General features: G+C 38.2%; 1 protein-coding gene across 1 annotated transcript in view; it reads left to right on the top strand.

Annotated features, from left to right (window-relative positions):
* Nucleotides 1–13,425, top strand: part of LOC126483777 (interleukin-1 receptor-associated kinase 1-like) — a 164,855-nt gene extending 151,430 nt beyond the window's left edge. The window contains exon 13 of the mRNA XM_050106933.1: nt 9,833–13,425. Within this exon, the coding sequence (XP_049962890.1) occupies nt 9,833–10,003 (171 nt within the window). The 3' untranslated portion in view covers nt 10,004–13,425. The remainder of the gene's footprint in view (nt 1–9,832) is intronic.
* Nucleotides 13,426–18,509: the final 5,084 nt, after the last annotated feature.

Here is an 18,509-nt window from a genome sequence, read left to right as displayed (position 1 = left end):
TGCTGTTAGTGTGCAATTGTGTGATTGTTCTTATCTGGATGTGCAGCAGGAGTTCATTCAGAAATTTCAAGTGCCAGACAAGAACATAGAACTTGTTACTTGTCAATACGTTTCAGAGAACTGGAAATTTTGGTAATGAACCACATGTAGGAGACCTCTTATATCACCAGAGGCAGTGAATCAGAGAAGCAATCAAAAAGAGTCTGATTGCATCAACTCATCTAGACAAGAAGTTAGACGTGTCAAAATCAGTGATTATGAAAGTTTTACACTTCACACTAAAGAAAGAAGTGTACCATAATAAGATACACCAATTAGACCATAAAGATCACGCAACTCTGCGAGTTGCTTATTACCATCTGACAGGGGTTGCACACAACAAACAGCTTATGCATTACATTTTGTTTACTGATGAAGCCACATTCTACATCTGTGGAAAAATTAAGAAACGTAACTGCCTCATATGGGGTAATGAGTGACCCCTAGCTACCACTGAACGTCTAAGAGCAATTCCTGGAAGCACAGCATCAGAAAGGAGGCATTGCTGACATTGTTGTGTTCCATCAAGATGGAGCACCTACTCGTTTTGCCTCATAGTAAAAGAATACCTAAATTGAAGATTAACCAACAGATGGATAGTGGAGGTTCAGCAAGACTATGGCCATCACCCTCACCTGATTTAACACCTTGGAGACATAAAGTCGAGGATGTACAAAACAAAGGTAAGGGATTGCAGGGATCTAAGACAAAGTAAATATTCCACAATTCGGATCAAGAACAACTGCCAACATGAGTAACTTAGAAGTAGATATCCTCGGAGTTGCGAAGCAGCGTAAATCATTTAACAAAAGCATGTCTTACAGTCCTGTATACCAATTAGGTTCCTTTAAGAGTATACTGATGCAATATCTCCATACTTAACAATCATATACAACTGCTCAGTACAGCCGATAGACCTACAAACAACCCCCAACATCACCCCAGCCCATGCCATTAAGGAGCTGAAAACAGATCGCTATATTCTCATCCTCCCGGCGGATAAAGGCTCCACAAAGCTGTTACCCAGGATCCCATTCCCTCCATCCAGACTGAGCTGCAGAAAATCCCAAAAATCCAAGGTCCCTCACAAGGCCTCATAACGGCTTCCATAGACCTACTCACTCCACCTGAGCCACGTACCCCTACCTTCTACCTATTACCCAAAATCCACAAAGAGAACCATCCTGACCGTGCCATTGTGGCAGGCTTCAAAGCCCCAACAGAACGTATCTCAGCTCTGGTAGACCAACACCTCCAACCTATCACCCGCAGACTCCCATCCTACATCAAACACACAACCCACTTCCTAGAACGCCTCAAATCCATTCCTACTCCCCTCCCACCTGAAACCTATCTTGTCACCATAGATGCTACATCCCTTTACACAAACATCCCACATACCCATGGTCTCTCTGCCCTTGAACACTACCTCTCCCAACACCCACCCGAAGATCTTCCAAAAACCTCGTTCCTTACCACACTTACCAACTTCATCCTCACCCATAATTACTTCACTATTGAAGACCAGACCTACAAACAAATCAGGGGAATGGCCATTGGAACCAGGATGGCTCTGTTCTATGCCAACCTCTTCGTGGGCTGCATGGAAGAAGCTTTCCCGAAGACCCAACATCTGCTTTCACTGGCATGGTATAGGTTTATAGATGACATCTTTGTGGTCTGGACTCATGGTGAAGAAACACTCCTTAATTTCCTCCATAACCTTAACTCCTTTTCGAATCTGAATTTCACCTGGTCCTTCTCCAAAACCCAAGCCACCTTCCTGGATGTTGACCTTCATCTTTGTTGAAGCTCACATCCACACATCTGTCCACATCAAACCCACAAAGAAACAACAGTACCTTCACTTTGGTAGCTGCCATCCATTCCACATCAAACACTCCCTTCCTTACAGCCTATGTATTCGTGGCAAACGTATCTGCTCCAGTGACGAATCCCTCAACAATTACACCAATAAACTGACCAGTGCTTTCCTCTCCCGCAACTATCCTGCAGACCTTGTCCACAAACAGATCTTCCGAGCAATACATTCCTCCCTGTCCAACAACAATGTTCCTACCCCCAGACCACACAGAAGCATCCTCCTTGTCATCCAATATTATCCTGACCTCGAATACATCAACAAATTACTGTGCCAGGGATATGACTTTCTCAAGCCAAGCCCTGAAATGAGATCATCCCTTGACAATATTCTTCCCACACCACCCAGAGTTGCCTTTTGTCGCCCCCCTAACCTCTGTAACATCCTTGTCAAACCCTATAATATTCCCAGACCACCTTCTCTACCCAGCGGTTCCTACCCCTGTAACCGACCCTGCTGCAATACCTGCCCCCATGCATCCCCCCACAACCACCTACTCCAGCCCTGCTACTAGTAAAACATATACAATTCAAGGCAGGGCCACATGTGAAACAACACGTCATTTATCAGCTGACATGCCTGCACTGCACAGCCTTTTACATTTGTATGACGACAACTAAACTGGCTGAGCGCATAAACTGGCACAGATGAACTGTCCGCCTAGGAGATGTCCAATACCCAGTAGCAGAGCATGCCCTCCAGCATAATTCTATGGACCTAGGAACCTGCTACACCGTACGTGCCATTTGGCTTCTCCCACCCAACACCAGTCCATCGGAATTGCGGAGATGGGAACTTGCACTCTTAACACATCCTTTCATCCTGCCATCCCCCTGGACTGAAACTATGTTAACCAACCTCACTCCCATTTGCTCTTCAGTCTTCTCCTCTTTCCCTTTCCTCTTTAGCCATTCACGCATCTTTTCATCCTACATAGTTGTGTTTATCTTTATACTATATACCTCTTTACTTCTGTATGCATCCTCTTTGGTTTGAAGCTGGCACAGTACTTACAGTAGAATATCTTTGGCTTCCCTCTGACACCCATGCCCCCATCTTTGCTACCCTCTCAGTTTACCTTTCCCCTGTTGCTTTGTAACCTGGGTTGTGTGTAACTGAAACCTCTTTCCCTACCCCCCCCCCCCCCCCCCCCCTGCTCCCCTCCTTGACGAAGGAACAAAGTTCTGAAAGCTAGGACACGTAAATTTTCTGTGCTGTTTTGTGTATCTATCGGCTGTACTGAGCTGAGGTAAGTACTGGCCAGTCCCTCTATCTCCTTGTTAGTATTTGTTTCACAATTATATACAGCCACTCTCTCAACAAAAGATCCATACCCAAAGATTGAGAAATTGTGCTGGTCACACCAATATTCAAGAAAGATAGTAGGCGTAATCCACTAAGTTACAGGCCCATATCATTAGCATCGATATGCAGCAGGATTCTGGAACAAATATTGTGTTGGATTCTGGAACATATATTGTGTTCGAACACTATGAATTACCTTGAAGAGAATGGTCTATTGACACAGTCAACACAAATTTAGAAAACATCTTTCTTGTGAAACCCAACTAGTTCTTTACTCACAAGAACTGTTGAGTGCTATTGACAAGAGATTTCAAGTTGATTCTATATTTTTAGATTTCCAGAAGGTTTTTGACACTGTATTACACAAGCATATGGACTGTCATCTCAGTTATGTGACTGGATTTATGATTTCCTGTCAGAGAGGTCACAGTTTTTAGTAATGGATGGAAAGTTATCGAGTAAAGCAGAATTGATATCTGGAGCTCCAAAAGGTAGTGTTACAGACCCTCTGCTGTTCCTTATCTGTATGAACGATTTAGGAGACAATCTGACGAGCCATCTTAGGTTGTTTGCAGACGATGCTGTCGTTTATTATCAAGTAAAGTCATCAGAAAATCAAAAAAATTGCAAGATGGTTTAGAAAAGATATCTGTAAGGTGCAAAAATTGGCAGTTGACCCTGAATAATGAAAAGTGTGAGGTCATCCATATGAGTGCGAAATGGAATCCATTAAACTTCAGTTACACGATAAACCAGTCAGATCTAAAGACTGTAAATTCAACTAAATACCTAGGAATTACAGCTACAAATAACTTAAATTGCAAAGAACACAAAGAATATGTTGTGGGAAAGGCAAACCAAAGAGTGCATTTTATTGGCCCAACACTTAGAAAATGTAACAGATCCACTAAAGAGACCGGCCATCCCCTTTTGAAGTATTGCTGCACAGTCTGGGATCCTTACCAGGTAGAATGGATGGAGTACCTCAAGAGGGTTCAGGGTGAAACCGCACATTTTATATTATTGCGAAATAGGGGAGAGTGTGTCACTGACAGGATACAGGATTTGGGGTGGACATCATTAAAATAAAGGCTTTCTTTATTGTGGTGGAATCTTCTCACAAAATTTCAATCACCAACTTTCAACTCTGAATGCGAAGATATTTTGTTGATGCCAATCTACATAGGGAGAAACGATCATCATGATAAAATAAGGGAAATCGGAGCTTGCACGGCAGGATATAGGTACTCATTTTTTCCCTGTGCTGTTCAAGATTAGAGTAATAGAGAATTATTGTGAATGTGGTTTGATGAACCCTCTGCCAGTCACTTGAGTGTGATTTGCAGGGTATCCATGTAGATGGACATGGACATGGAGATGGAGATGTAGAATCCAGGATGCACCATCGGCTGTTTCACAAGGTGTGCTTCAGAATGTATCCAGGTCTGCTCTTAAACAATAGTTGGAAGCAATGTTGAAATTTGATGAGAGAGGGAGGGGGAAGAAAGAGAGAGAGAGAGAGAGAGAGAGAGAGAGAGAGAGAGAGAGAGAGAGAGAGACAATAAATACACCCGTGTATTGTGTAAATATATCCATTATTTTGTGGAAATAGATCGTGACTTTAAGACCATCCTGTATTAGTGAAGCTTTCATACAAAAATACTGCTGCACTCAAAGTTTTTTAAGAAGTAATGTGTGATTATACCAACTATGATGCTTATTGCTTCGTAATTATTATTTACTGTCCATGCAGATATGTGTAAAAGTTAATTTTTGAAAATATATTTTTATTGTATTGCCTGTGCTGACTGTCGGTTCACCCATGTACACTTTTTTAATATATATTTACTCATTCATTTGTTTGTATTTCACCCACGATTACCAGTATCTTATTAATTTTGTCACATTACTGTAATGTGGACTAAATTTTTAAGTGAGCTGGGGACTAGTGAGTGCTTTCAGTGACCTATAACCATAAGCTCTCGGCATGGTTCAGCAACCATATTTCAGCATAACAGTGGAGCACTGTGTTAAAAGGAATGGGGTGCTTGGCCTAAACACCAGGATCTAGACCTCAAGGTGATGTCATGTCAAAGGGGTGTGTGGCTGTTGAGCTAAAATCCCCTTGGGCAACAGCTTCACTCCAATTGTTTTAGGGTTGTCCTTATAAGGTGAGGCTCTGCCTGAATTGACCTTCATTACTCCCAACTGCTTGTGGCATGAATAGAAAATATTTTTTCCAGTCAAACCCTTCTAGTGCATCTGGTGGGCCACTAATTGATTAAAACTAACATCCAACCACTTAAAAGAACTTGACAGGTGAATCCTAAAGAGCAGTCACTGCTTGATATTATAGGTGTCAATTGAAACTGGGTTCGTATGTATTGTAATTAAAGGGAATAAGGGACTTTCTATAAGATATCATCTTCATTCCTTCTAAATGCTCTAGAATGTGTGATTATTAGCCTAAAATTAGTGGAACAAATTTGGATATGGAGTGATGGTTACTGAGGTCTCAACAACTGAGTAAGCTGGAAGACTTCATAGGTGCAAAAAAAATTAGATGAATATTCTGTTATTTAAAAATAAAATTCCTTTAATTCAAATGAAGATGTAGTCTCTTTCCACTGATAATATGAATGTAGTCTTCAATAAATTGCGGAGGAATTGGCCTGATCAAGGTGTGAAGCATGTAAGAAACATTATGAAGCAAGTGATTGAAAAGTTCAAGAAACCAGCTGTGTTTACAATAACATTTGATTCCTAAATCTGCCTTCGTACATTTAAGTTATTTTCTCTGTCTGAGAGTTTACTCAGCTATGCCAAACCCTTTGTGGTGATTAGGTGCCAATGATATAGCCAAATGTTGCCTGTATGTAATTGGCAGGCAAGTGGCAGGGCATACCGTGATCTAGGTGTTAATTACCCACTTCCAGATTTTTCATCAATTGCTTCAGCATCCACTTGTCAAATCAGTACCATCATGATAGTGGAGTAGTCTATGATATCAGATATTTATTATGTGATTTCAGTCTCCTCCCTGAGTACCAGACTCTTGGTTAACAGTGGATATTATACTACTACTATACAATGAGCAAAATTTTCATGTCACACACTGTCTAGAATTTCGCTCATTCTTTTCATCATTCTGGTATTGTGAAGAAAGGATATAAATTTATTAATAGCCTTAATGAATACCAGAAGTTTTTTTATTTACCATATGGGTCACATCACTGATGGGCAGCAATATTTGTGACACAGCTAGAGGAATCAGTATTTGCTCTCTACGCTCATTCATTCATTCATTCATACATTCATTCTTTTATTGTGTCCCAAACATGAAAGAGAAGTTCAGGTATGTGAAACATGTCAGAGTATACACTGACAAAATAAAGCAGCTGTTCAAAAGAAACTGCACTGATTATTAACTATCTTTAAAGTGCTATTAGCTGATGGTGTTTACACACTCAAGACAGGCAAAAGAAATGAGAAATTTCTACTTTGAAAAAAAAAAAAAAAAAAAAAAAAAAAAAAAAAAAAAAAAAAAAAAAAAAAAAAAAAACTGTTTTTCCTTCATTTATATTAGATAGCTGCTGGCTACCATATTTTTAACGTAATATGTACATGACTACATTGATATTTTACATAGAGTAAGAGTTAGCTATCAATTGTAAGGATACAGAGAATATGGAGCTGTACTTGTATGGAAATTCTTTCTTGTATTGGGATTGTGTAAATCACAGTTTGACTAATACTGGTTTTTATTACCTGTAACAAATACCATTGAGATGTAACTGCACTCAGAAGAAAGATCGAAGAGGCCTCTGCAAGATTTGGAATTATTTACACGATTCCTTTCTCCTTTGAAAGGTCATGTTCATGTGTTAGGAACAGGAGCAGACTCAATACTGAACCTTTGGGGGGACCCACGTTTTATGCTTCCCCACTCCTTGTTTAACAGTTTTTCTTAGTTTCATTGTGTAAATGTAGACCTCTGTCTTCCATTAGTAGGTTGAGGCCCCACACATGCAAAAGATGCCATTAATGGTGGAATAACATGTCAGTTTCTCAAGTAGAATGTTATGTAAGTCTGCAAGCTTTCATGACCCCTGCCATTGAAGATAAAATCTTTTGAGCTGGTAAGCTGCATCATATTTCTCTTAAATCTTCTCCAAAACTCTTTCCAACCACTCTTCTAGAATCTTCTTCAAGAATGTTCAGTTACATGCGGACATGAGATGAGTCCTGAAGAATAGCCTACCAGAGAGGTCAAAACACTGAGTCTTGGAACTGTTTGAAGAGGTTTATTTTGTGACCTAACAACTCCGAACATTTTACCTTCAATGGGCTATCCTTTGTGTGTTTGCAGAATGTTCTAACTAGATTCGAGGGGATACCCAAAAGATACCAGGATAGTGGTGCTTTCGGTGTAGCTTGCATAGTATACTTTTCCCCACTAGGGTGTGTCGGCAACTTCTTGGTTGTTACCTGGGAAGGTTTTGGCAACAAATCCTCCTCATTTCTCATATTATCTTTAGGATTCACTGAACTGAGGTCCTCAGCAATCCAGTTAACTCTGCCAATGTTCAAAGGTGTCAAAGAACAAGTTCACAAATTTTCTCAAGCTTTTCTCCTCCTCAGGCAGTTGACATATGACTAGAATGAAATTTGTTGTCAGTCACATGCCACCATTTTTTAAACGAGAACACCACTGGTTCAGTTGAATTCTTCCCATGGTGTCAATTTTCTGGTTTAAATATCACAAGTTTCTGGGGCATTTGCCCTATGCAGGAAGCAAAATTTCATAGAATCATGAGGTTCTTTGCTGGGAATTGAACCACTTTATCATGTACAAAAAGATGAAATCACTTGGAGCTAAATGTGGGCTTTAAGGGAAAAACATCTTTTTTCAGCTTTTGCAGTAACTCTTGTTTCTATGTGGTAGTGTGTGGCCAAGTATTGCCATGCTGAATACAATGTCTGTAGTCAAGAGATATGACGGTCATGTCTCACATTTCTTAATGTCTTATAGTAGACTTCAGGATTAGTGTAACCATGACATTCCTTCAAAATAGTTCCCATTAGATACTGTACACTACACTGGTACTTTTCCAATACGTGAAACATTTATGGAACTCTGTCTTAGGGGTATCTTTTAATTCTCTCTGCAATGCACTTTTAATCTCATCTATGCTTATAAAATAATGGCCCTTTAAGATATGCTTTATTTTTCGGAACAGAAAAAAGTCACACTGGATCTTGTCTGGTAAGCATGGAGTTAGGGCCGTCATTGCAGTATTGATTTTAGCCAGAAATTCACAAACAAGCAATGACGTATGAACATGTGTCTCATTGTGATGCAGTAGTGTGCACTACGCCATTGAAGTTGAAGAATTCACTGAACATAATCTTCACATTTGACCAAACTTTTCAAACATTTTTCAATCTTGGTGACCCAGAATGCCCTCAGTGGGGAAACCGAGCCTTAGTAGGAACATCATATTCATAAACCCACGTTTCATCACCTGTTATTCTTCAGTTATTCTGCATCATTGTCAGCTTCATCTAGCAACTCCTGAGTAACTTGCATTCAGTGCTGGTTTAGTTTGAAATTCAATGATTTTGGGACAAATTTTGCTCTCATGGGTTTCATACTGAAACATCCAAAAATACTTCATGACTCAAGCCAATTGATTTGCCAACACATCAGAGACTTCTCTGACTGTGATTAGATGACTGTTCATAATAATTTCTTTTACTTTTTCCATGATTTCATCAGTTGATGTGCTGGGACATTCAGGGCATTCATCATTTTCAGCATCTTTATGGCCTTTTTCGAAACTTGTAAACCCTTGTTTTACTCTTAGCAGATTCAACAAAAATAATATTTAACATTTCTAAAATGTTTCTGTACTTATTGTGTTGTTATTGCAAAATTTTATTACAAATTTTTGATTAATTTGCATACAAAATAAATAATCACTGATGCTATCAAAATGTGTTATCTTTTTTAACAGACTAAGTGTCTGATATGGCTAACATTGCTCAGATACTGTTCTCTTGTGTTGACCAACACAATAATGAAAAAATGTGAATCAGATTAATAAAACACGCAAAATTACAAAGTTCTCATTCATTTTTGTACACATTTCATATGTATAGGTTCACTAGCTGTCCCTCGTTTCAGACTGTTTCTCACAAACTGTGAAGAAGTGGGGGTCTGAATACCTATTGTTTCAAGTAATTTTCTGAAATACGAGATGATGTAGGATACTCCAGTGACTGATTTAATTTCATCTTTACCATCATTTTGATCTACAGTTGGTCATCCATTGGCTTGCTGTGTGTTGTGAATGTTTCAGTTTTGTAGTAACTGTTGCTTTTGAACCTCTCTGACTTTCATGCATAAGTTCTTCATACTATTCTGACTGAGGCTATAAAGGAAATCTGTCTGAGTCACTGTAGTTGATACATTTTGTTTGTTCTTTGCTTATCACATTGAAATAATACTAAGAACTGGAAGAAAGTAGTAAATAAAATTTGTGACATTAATTTCTTTTTGCTGTTTAAAAAAGATTTAATCATATTTTTACTCTTGATCTGCAGGTAGAAGAGAGGGATGCTGTGCTAGTAGTGAACAATTTTGCACCTGGAGAGGCAAGTGTTGGTGGCCTGCCGTTACTCTCTGCACTTGGAATTAAGAGTGCAGATAACATCAGAAGTGACAGTAACAATGCAGACAGTTCCAGTGTTAATGAAAGTACAGACATGTTGTGATAACACTGCCGTAATAACATACTGAACATCTTTCCATAACTGTTAATAGTATGTATTTGACATTTATGCAGCAGATTCCATTTGTTAATATTAATATTAAATTTAATTTTTCAGAGAATGTAGAGGCTTGTCCTATTTAAGTATAATGTATGAACCATACATAAAGGTCAACATTTTAATGTGATGAAGGATCAGGACTAGTTTTATTCCACCAATTTCTGATATTTCGACTCAGTTTTAGGCTATCATTGCCTGCATGATGAGAGATAGCTAGAGGGGTGCTAATCAGTCAACCAGCATTTACAAATTTTGTCACTTTAATGCAGATTTATGGAAGGTGGACAGAATCTTCTGGACACTAAGAAACAAGCTTTCATATAGAAACTCTTAAGCACATGCAACGGAAATCAGTGGGCTCAAGGTAGTTTTGTATAGTATTGTGTTTTCCCTCTGTGCCTTCATTTTACTTGGCAGCTTTAAGCTAAAAATGAATTGTCATGAAGTTACTATGTGAATGGTTAGCTAACCATGTTTTCTCCCCAAGCATTCATTTAGTCCTGTGACATGTTAGTTCTCATACTTGGCACCATAAAATTTGGATGAAATGTTGGTGATTCTCATAGTATAGAAATTAATATAGTTTCACTGTTCACACCCATAGCTGAGTGGTCAGCATCATGGATTGCCATCCTAGGTGCCTGGGTTTGATTCCCGGCTGGCTCGGGGATTTTCTCCGCTCAGGGACTGGTTGTTGTGTTGTCTTCATCATCATTTCATCCCTATCCTGTGCGCAGGTCGCCCAGTGTGGCATCGGATGTAATAAGACCTGCACCAAGGCGGCCGAACCTACCCCGCAAGGGGCCTCCCGGCCAATGACGCCAAATGCTCATTTCCATTTTCACTGTTCACAGTTTACAAAATTTGAAATTAATCTATCTGGAAACTGTATCTGTGAATTTTGTTGTAATTGTCTGCTGTTTTTCCCTTAACAGTTTCTGAGGGGGCCATCTCAGAAGCAGAGAATGTAAGTTTCACTTGCATAATGACAAACCTGTCTCGTCATGTTTTGCATTGTAAGTACCAAGATTGAGAATGATTTGCAGAATTACTGAAAGCTCAAATGTCTCTAGTAATTGAAGCAGTAATTGTTTCTCCAAGGTGAAGTTGTTGTTGGTGGCTGTTATGTACTGGGAACTGTATAATCACTTATTTTTCACAAAAGCCTCAAAACATGATGGAAAAAAAGAAAGAAATCTGATAATGGCTCTGTTTCTACGCTACAGTATCATTTGATCATAAATCAAATTAAATTTTTATCATTATGTGCTTCATAGAAGCAAAGATACAATTTTGTCAATTCTATCACTACAAACAGGCTAATGAAATTAACATCCCTTAAACTTCCAAGCTGATAGACTGTGCACATCTTCAGAGCTAAAGTTTACATTGTACAGTAAAATTAATCTAAAGTTATAATACATATGGCGTTACATATAGACAGATACCATCTTCTACTTTATAATAGAAATTACTTTTCATTTATTTTTCCAGGTCTGTTTCAGAATTTTTTATATTTGGTTCACACTTTCTCTTTCTTATTTTGGGAAAGTCTGTGACTTGTTTTTGAGTAGAGAGCAGAGAAATGAAAATTTGTGCTTGGTACATTGCATCAGTTGTGCTTTCTGATTCTGTGAGAACTTAACATCATTATTATCATGTTTTCTTTTTCCTTTTGGGGCCATTAGACACCAAACCAAGTAACTATAAGGAATTTCTGGAAGCCTTTTTTGCAGCCCAAAAGTGTTACACTCTTGCCTTGGCCACCTGCCTTCTCTTGTCTTTCCAGCTGTGATTTTGCTTGTGCTCATCATGTAAGCCCTTACAATTGCTGAACAGTGATCTGTACTTTGATCAATTATAGATGTCTTCCTGATTCAGTCCATTACTCTTGAGGTCCTTCCTCATTGTCTTGAATCATTTATTGGAGACTTTGCAGTCTTAGAACTTGACATGTTGCCCATCATAAAGCATGATCAGAAGTGGAAATAAATGATAGAAAAACAAACAAATCCTAAGGCTATATGTGTATGGAAGCTTGTATCGTTGCAATTGTACTTTGACACTTACCCAGTCAGTCACCGAGCCACATGCAATGCATTCTAAGTACAGAGATTTAAAAATTTTCTTGTTAAAGTGGTGCTTTAATTTGGAAATGTATTTCACGTTATAACTGTTTGCATAAAAATACTTGTCAGAGTGGTAGAAAACACTGTGTTTGTCATTTTTCTGACACAGTATGTATTGTAATTAGTATCTCCTCTTCTTGATATTCCATTCCTTTCCTTGTTTCTTATATTACATTTATATGAAAATTTGACCAAACTGCTTTTTACGGGAGATATGAAAGCATTTCTTAAATTCATGTCACTTATTAATTTTATATGCTATGTATCTGTTTCAAAATTTGTTTTTGTATAAAGGGAAAATTTTGGTGTTAGTGTGTTAACAGGATATTTTTGCCATGTATTAACATTCTTTGAGGGAAAAGAAGTCTAGGTAGTGTGGAGTAAGAGAAGATGTATCATGGAGGCCCAGAAGCTCTCTCTTTCATTTATTTTATCAGAATGAAGTGGAGATAAGGAATATGTTGTTGGAAACTACATGTTGCTTTTAGGCATAATCATAATTATTTACAAAAATGAGAAAAGTTTGATAATGGTGGTTAATGGATAAATATATGGACAAGAAAAGCTATCTAAAGCAAACACAGTATAACTGTTAAATAGGTGTGAATTAAATTGACAGTTTTTGTCCGCTTTACTTTGTGTGTTACAAGGAGAGTACAAGTGATTTTAGTACTGAAGCTAATGTGCCTGTTCTATATACAGTGAACTTAAATTTTGAACTAAAATAATATTTTAGATGAAATGAAACATGAGTAATTGTAGAGTGAATCTCCAAACACTGTGCTCTGTCTTGTTGTTTCTGATGATGCTAAAGATGTGATCTCCTCCCAGTAACGCTTAAAATTGATTGATTATTATGTACATATTTTTACAAACCAGTTCTAATGAAGAGGAGAGAAGAAAGGCAAATAGATATTTTAGAAATTTCTATTTTATAGAAAGATTTTATATATTATTAAAGAACTGAGTGAAATGATTTTCAAGAGCAAATGTGATAATTATAATGCTTGCTTAATGTCCGCATGCTGTTTTGTTAAAGAAGCTGAGCATAATGCAGATAAGAACTCTATTTTATATTATACTGTTATTGTGGTTAGGAAGAGGATTTAAAAACATATAATGCCACATAGTGAGGAAAGATTTATAAGAAAAAAGCAAAATAAAAGAAAACGAAAAACATTTCTGTGTTAATGCTAGTCTTACTTTTAAGGGAATTGTAATATCAAATGTTAGATATTTTTGAGAATATATTTTAATATTAATAGTAAAATTTTTGTAATATTTGTCATTGAAGCATGAAGCTGTTTGATGAATAAAAGACTATTTCCATTAAGAATTGTATTCTACTTTTCTTTCTCAAAGCTGATAGCGTATTATGAATCAAAATAAAGTACAAGGTAACTACTGAGACACACACACACAGAGACACACACACACACACACACACACACACACACACACACACACACACCTCATGCTCACATAGCCACTTTCTCTGGGCAGAATGCTACTGTGTCACACCATGATGCAGCAATCTGCAGTGGGGCAGGGAAGGGGAAGGGATAACAGGATACAGCTGGGGGAGGGGGTGAATTCACTGCAGCCTAGCAGAACATGCAGGGATTAGATGGTGGCAAGATAAGGCAACTAGACACAATGTTGGGAGGCAGTGCAGGAGGGAGGGGGTGGGTGGGCAGGGAGTGGAAAAGGAGAGCAGCAAAGAAGGGAGAAAGACCAGTGGGTGCATTGGCAAAGAGTGACACACAATGAGGGTGATGGGACATGAATTGAGAGAAGGTGATAGGACAGAGGGATCAGAAACTCTTGGGTGGAGGGCATAGGGCAGTAGTTTACTGTAGGTTGAAGTTGGGCTGATTTCGGGAGTTATTTTGTAAGTGCAACTTCCATCCATGCGGTTCAGTAAAGCTGATGGTGGAGGGGAGGCTCCAGATGGCTTGGGTTATGAAACTGTCATTGAAATCGAACATGTTACATTTACCTGATTTTTGTGCCACAGGTTGGTGACTTCGCTCTTGGCCACTGTTTGGCAGTGGCCATTCATCCTGGTGGACTGCTGGTTGGTAGTCATACCAATATAAACAGCTATGCAAAGATTGAAGCAGAGGTGGTCTATGACGTGACTGCTTTCACAGGTGGCCCAGTCTCTTAAGAGCCTCTGGTAGGACTGGAAGAGGAAGTGCTGGGTGGGTGGATAGGGCAAGTCTTGCACCTGGGTCTTCCACGTAAGTGGCATAAGGATGAAATACGACATTTGGAAGTTAGATGGGTATGGAATACTAGTTTAGGAGGGGTAGGAAGGATCGTGGGTAGTTATGTTACTCATTTCAGGCATGATGATCGATAATAAGAGCTCTGATAATGGATGTGGTTGAGTTGTTCCAGTCTGGGATAGTATTGGGTGACATTGGGGGTGCTCTGTTGCAACTAGTTCTTGGGGGTTGTCAGAGGATTGGGGATGTGTACATTTCCTGTGTGATACTCACACACATCCCCACCCTCTGGACTGCTATGACACAGTTGCATTCTGGCCAGAGCAGCTGGATATAGCAGTCATATTTGCATGAGGTGTGCTTGTTGCTTGTGTGAATGTGTGTGTGTTACTTTCTGAAGAAGGCTCTGGCCAAAAGCTTGATGTGTAACAGTCTTTTTGTTGTGCCTGTCTGCAACTCAACATGTCATCTGTAGGGTGAGTAGCAGTCTACCCTTTTTTGTAATAATGTTGATATCCAAACTGTCTGTTGGAAGTGAATTCATACAAAACACTTTTTTATGAAAAAAAATCTTGCATGAAAACACCAAACACAACAATTGGAACTGACACACACTTTATTGTTTGTGGATGTTAGAGTGAGTATGTTAAATAATGGATATGTTGTGGAACAGTGTATTTATTCCCAAACTTAAAATTTTCAAACAGTATCCCGTTTGATACATATTATGTTTTAGATGTTGAACATAGCCATGAACTTCATTGCTACTGTATTTTTTACTATTTGTATTGAAATACTCTGCTACATGAAGATTCAGTTGGTCTTACTAAATATGGACTTAGTAAAGTGCTCTATAACATTTCGTCTAGTGAGTTCATACTTGGCATGGAGTGTTCCTTAACTACCATGCCTGGTTTCTGTCTTGTTTTCTTATGGATGTGGAATACCAGTCTTGTGATTACAGCTCCAAACCTACTTACAGTTTGTTCTCTGAAGAGGGTTTGTAGACATTTCAACAATTCAAAAATTTGTTTATGAACTTGTCCAATCTAATCAACCCATATTAGCTACATTACATCTGTAGAGCTACTCTAATTTCTAGAAATTTTAAGAGGAAGATAAATTAAATATAGTGATACATGTCAGCAGACCATGTACAAAGAAGGCTTAACAGCCACTAGTGTAGGTGCAACAATGAATGTACTGAATTTCTGAACAAATTTCTAAATACTCAAGCTAGGGACTGACAATTGAGTTACTTTGTTATTGGAATATGACTAAAACTAATTAGACTACTAGTTAATTTTTCCATCAAAATGATACTTGCAGTCATGAGTAAATTTTGAGCTAAGTCACTCAATGGTTCTTACTGCATTGCTGTTTACATTAGACTTTTCTTGTAATTTTCTTCCCTGTTCCAAAAACATTGATTATTACATTTTTTTCTATCGTCTTACTTCACTTTAAAACATCCTATTAATGATATTTTAACCTATATTTGAAAGTGCACTTACTGTAAATATTTACAATTATCTTTTGTACATTTTCACTTACACAATAATTATAATTAATAGGATTTTATTTTCCTGTTTTTTTAATGACTGGCCTTTTGAGAAATCATTTCCAGTGGTTTGAATCAGACAGCCTGGAAGGTGACTCTTGATCATTGTGTCCAGTCACCTGCAACTTGTGTGGTTTTTTTAGGACAAAAAGCTGCCTTACTGCTGGAGTACAATGCAGCAGAGCATCATCCTGTTGATCATTTTTTTCAGTGCATGTGTAAAGGAGAACCTTCCAGCAACATGGACAGTTCCACTTGCAAAAATTGTAAATTATTGTGTATGTTTAGTTGAGGAAGTGGAACAAAAGGTCCAAGTTGTCACCTACCATTCCTAACCGAACCAATGCCTGTTTGCCTATTAGTCCCTGCATACTCCGCCAGACAGCATTCATCTCTCTCCCCACTCGTACACTAACATCATGTTCCCACCCCCTCCAGATTGCTGCTTGTTTCCCACATGATAGTTGCTTTCCAGATCAATGTGCTGGAGTTGGTAATCTCTCTCTCTCTCTCTCTCTCTGTGTGTGCGTGTGTGTGTGTGTGTGTGTGTGTGAGAAGGCTGTGGCCTATAGCTCTACATAAGTATCTTTTAATTGTTCTGTCTGCAACTTGTCTTCTTTAAGGTAAATAGCAATCTGTCTTTTCCTGCGTTGTTGATTTCCCAAAAATTGTTCTTTGTAATAATGCTCTTGAATATAATGGGGATTTTCATATCCCAGTGGTGGCAGTTGCTGACATTAATTACTACTACTACTACTACTACTACAAATAACTACAGGTATTTTATTTATTTATTCATCCAGGGATCATCTTACAATGATACAGGTTTTGTCATCATAATACACCAAAAATAAATAGCTCAAAATATACATATGCACAGAATATATAAGTATACTTTTCTGAAATAGGACAGGTGGTTGCCCATGGCCTTGATGAAGGAACCATCCCTTCATTTGGCTAAAGTGATTTAAGATGGCCAAACAGATCACACTCCACACTCCCCAGTATGAGGCCAGTGTCTTAAAAAATGCACTGTCTCATTCAGCTCATTACTATTGTATAGTGTTCTCTGATTTACACTCAAATTGCTCTGAGTTAACTTATATTATAAAACATAGTTTTGCTATTCCTGGATCATGAATATGCTGCTGTGGTGTCTTACACTAGCTCGTGTGGAAAACTGACTTCAGATCCATAAGCGTGCAACTATGCCTCATGCACATATTCCTGTCCTCCCCTTAGCCCATCTAAGAATCTTCCTGCAATATATTGAACTCAGCACCATGGTAAGACGTTATTATCTTACACTGTAGATCTGGCAAATGATTTTCTTGTAAAAACACAAAACTGTGATCATGTATTGCAGTGCAGCAGAGTGTTGTTGTTACCCTTTTCAATATTAAACAATAACCTAACACATCTAAGTAGTCTTTAATTACTTAAGAACAATGTTTCTGTTGCCTTTTTAAATGGGTGTTTTAGTAATCTTTTCCATTTCCTTGGCTAGTTTATAATAAAGTATTGTTCACTGATAGAAAATGCTGTTTTTATCATTTTGTTTGCTTTTGCTTGGTAAATTTCACATTTACATCTCTACTCTGTAAACCACAATGAGATGTGTGGCAGAGGGTACATTCCATGGAAGAATGATTGCTTGAATGACTCTGTGCATGCATTATTATTGTAATCTTATCCTCGCAATCCCTATGTGGGTGATATGTAGGAGATTGTAGTATATTCCTATAGTTACAATTTATAGCCAATTTTTGAAACTTTGCTCATAGATTTTCTCGGGATAGTTTATATCTATTTTCAAGAGTCTGACAGTTCATTTCCTTCAGTGTTTCTGGGACACTATACCACAGATTAAACAAACCTGTGACCATTTGTACGCCTTTCTCTGTATATGTGCAGTATCCCCTGTTAGTTGCTATCTGGTATGGGTCCCATGAACTTGAGCAATATTCTAGGAGGGGTTACACAAGTGATTTGTAAGCAATCTCCTTTCTAGACTGACTGCACTTCCCCAGTATTCTACCAATAAACCAAAGTCTACCACATGCTTTACCCACAACTGAGCATAAGTGATCATTCCATTTCAGATTCCTACAAAGCATTGCACTCAGGTATTTGTATGAGTTTGCTGATTCCAACAGTGACTCATTGATATTATAGTCATAGGATAATACATTTTTTTCATTTTATGAAGTGCACAATTTTACATTTATGAACATCGAGATTAAGTTGCCAGTCTGTGCACCACTTTGAAATCTTATCAATATCTGACTGAATATTTATGCAACTTCTTTCAGATAGTATTTCATTATAGGTAACTGCATCACCTGCAAAAAGTACGAAGTTACTGTTAATATTGTCTGCAAGTTCATTAATATACAACATGAACAGCAAGGGTCCTAACATACTTCCCTGGTTCACACTAGGAGTTACATCTATATCTGACAATGACTCGCATCCAAGATAACATGCTGCGTCCTCCCTACCGAAAAGCTCTCAATCTAGTCATGAAT

Source organism: Schistocerca serialis, chromosome 6 (genome assembly GCF_023864345.2).
Source record: "Schistocerca serialis cubense isolate TAMUIC-IGC-003099 chromosome 6, iqSchSeri2.2, whole genome shotgun sequence".
NCBI classification, from domain to species: Eukaryota; Metazoa; Arthropoda; class Insecta; order Orthoptera; family Acrididae; genus Schistocerca; species Schistocerca serialis.
Note: the sequence above shows the minus strand (reverse complement) of the source record. Positions and strands in the feature narration are given on the sequence as shown.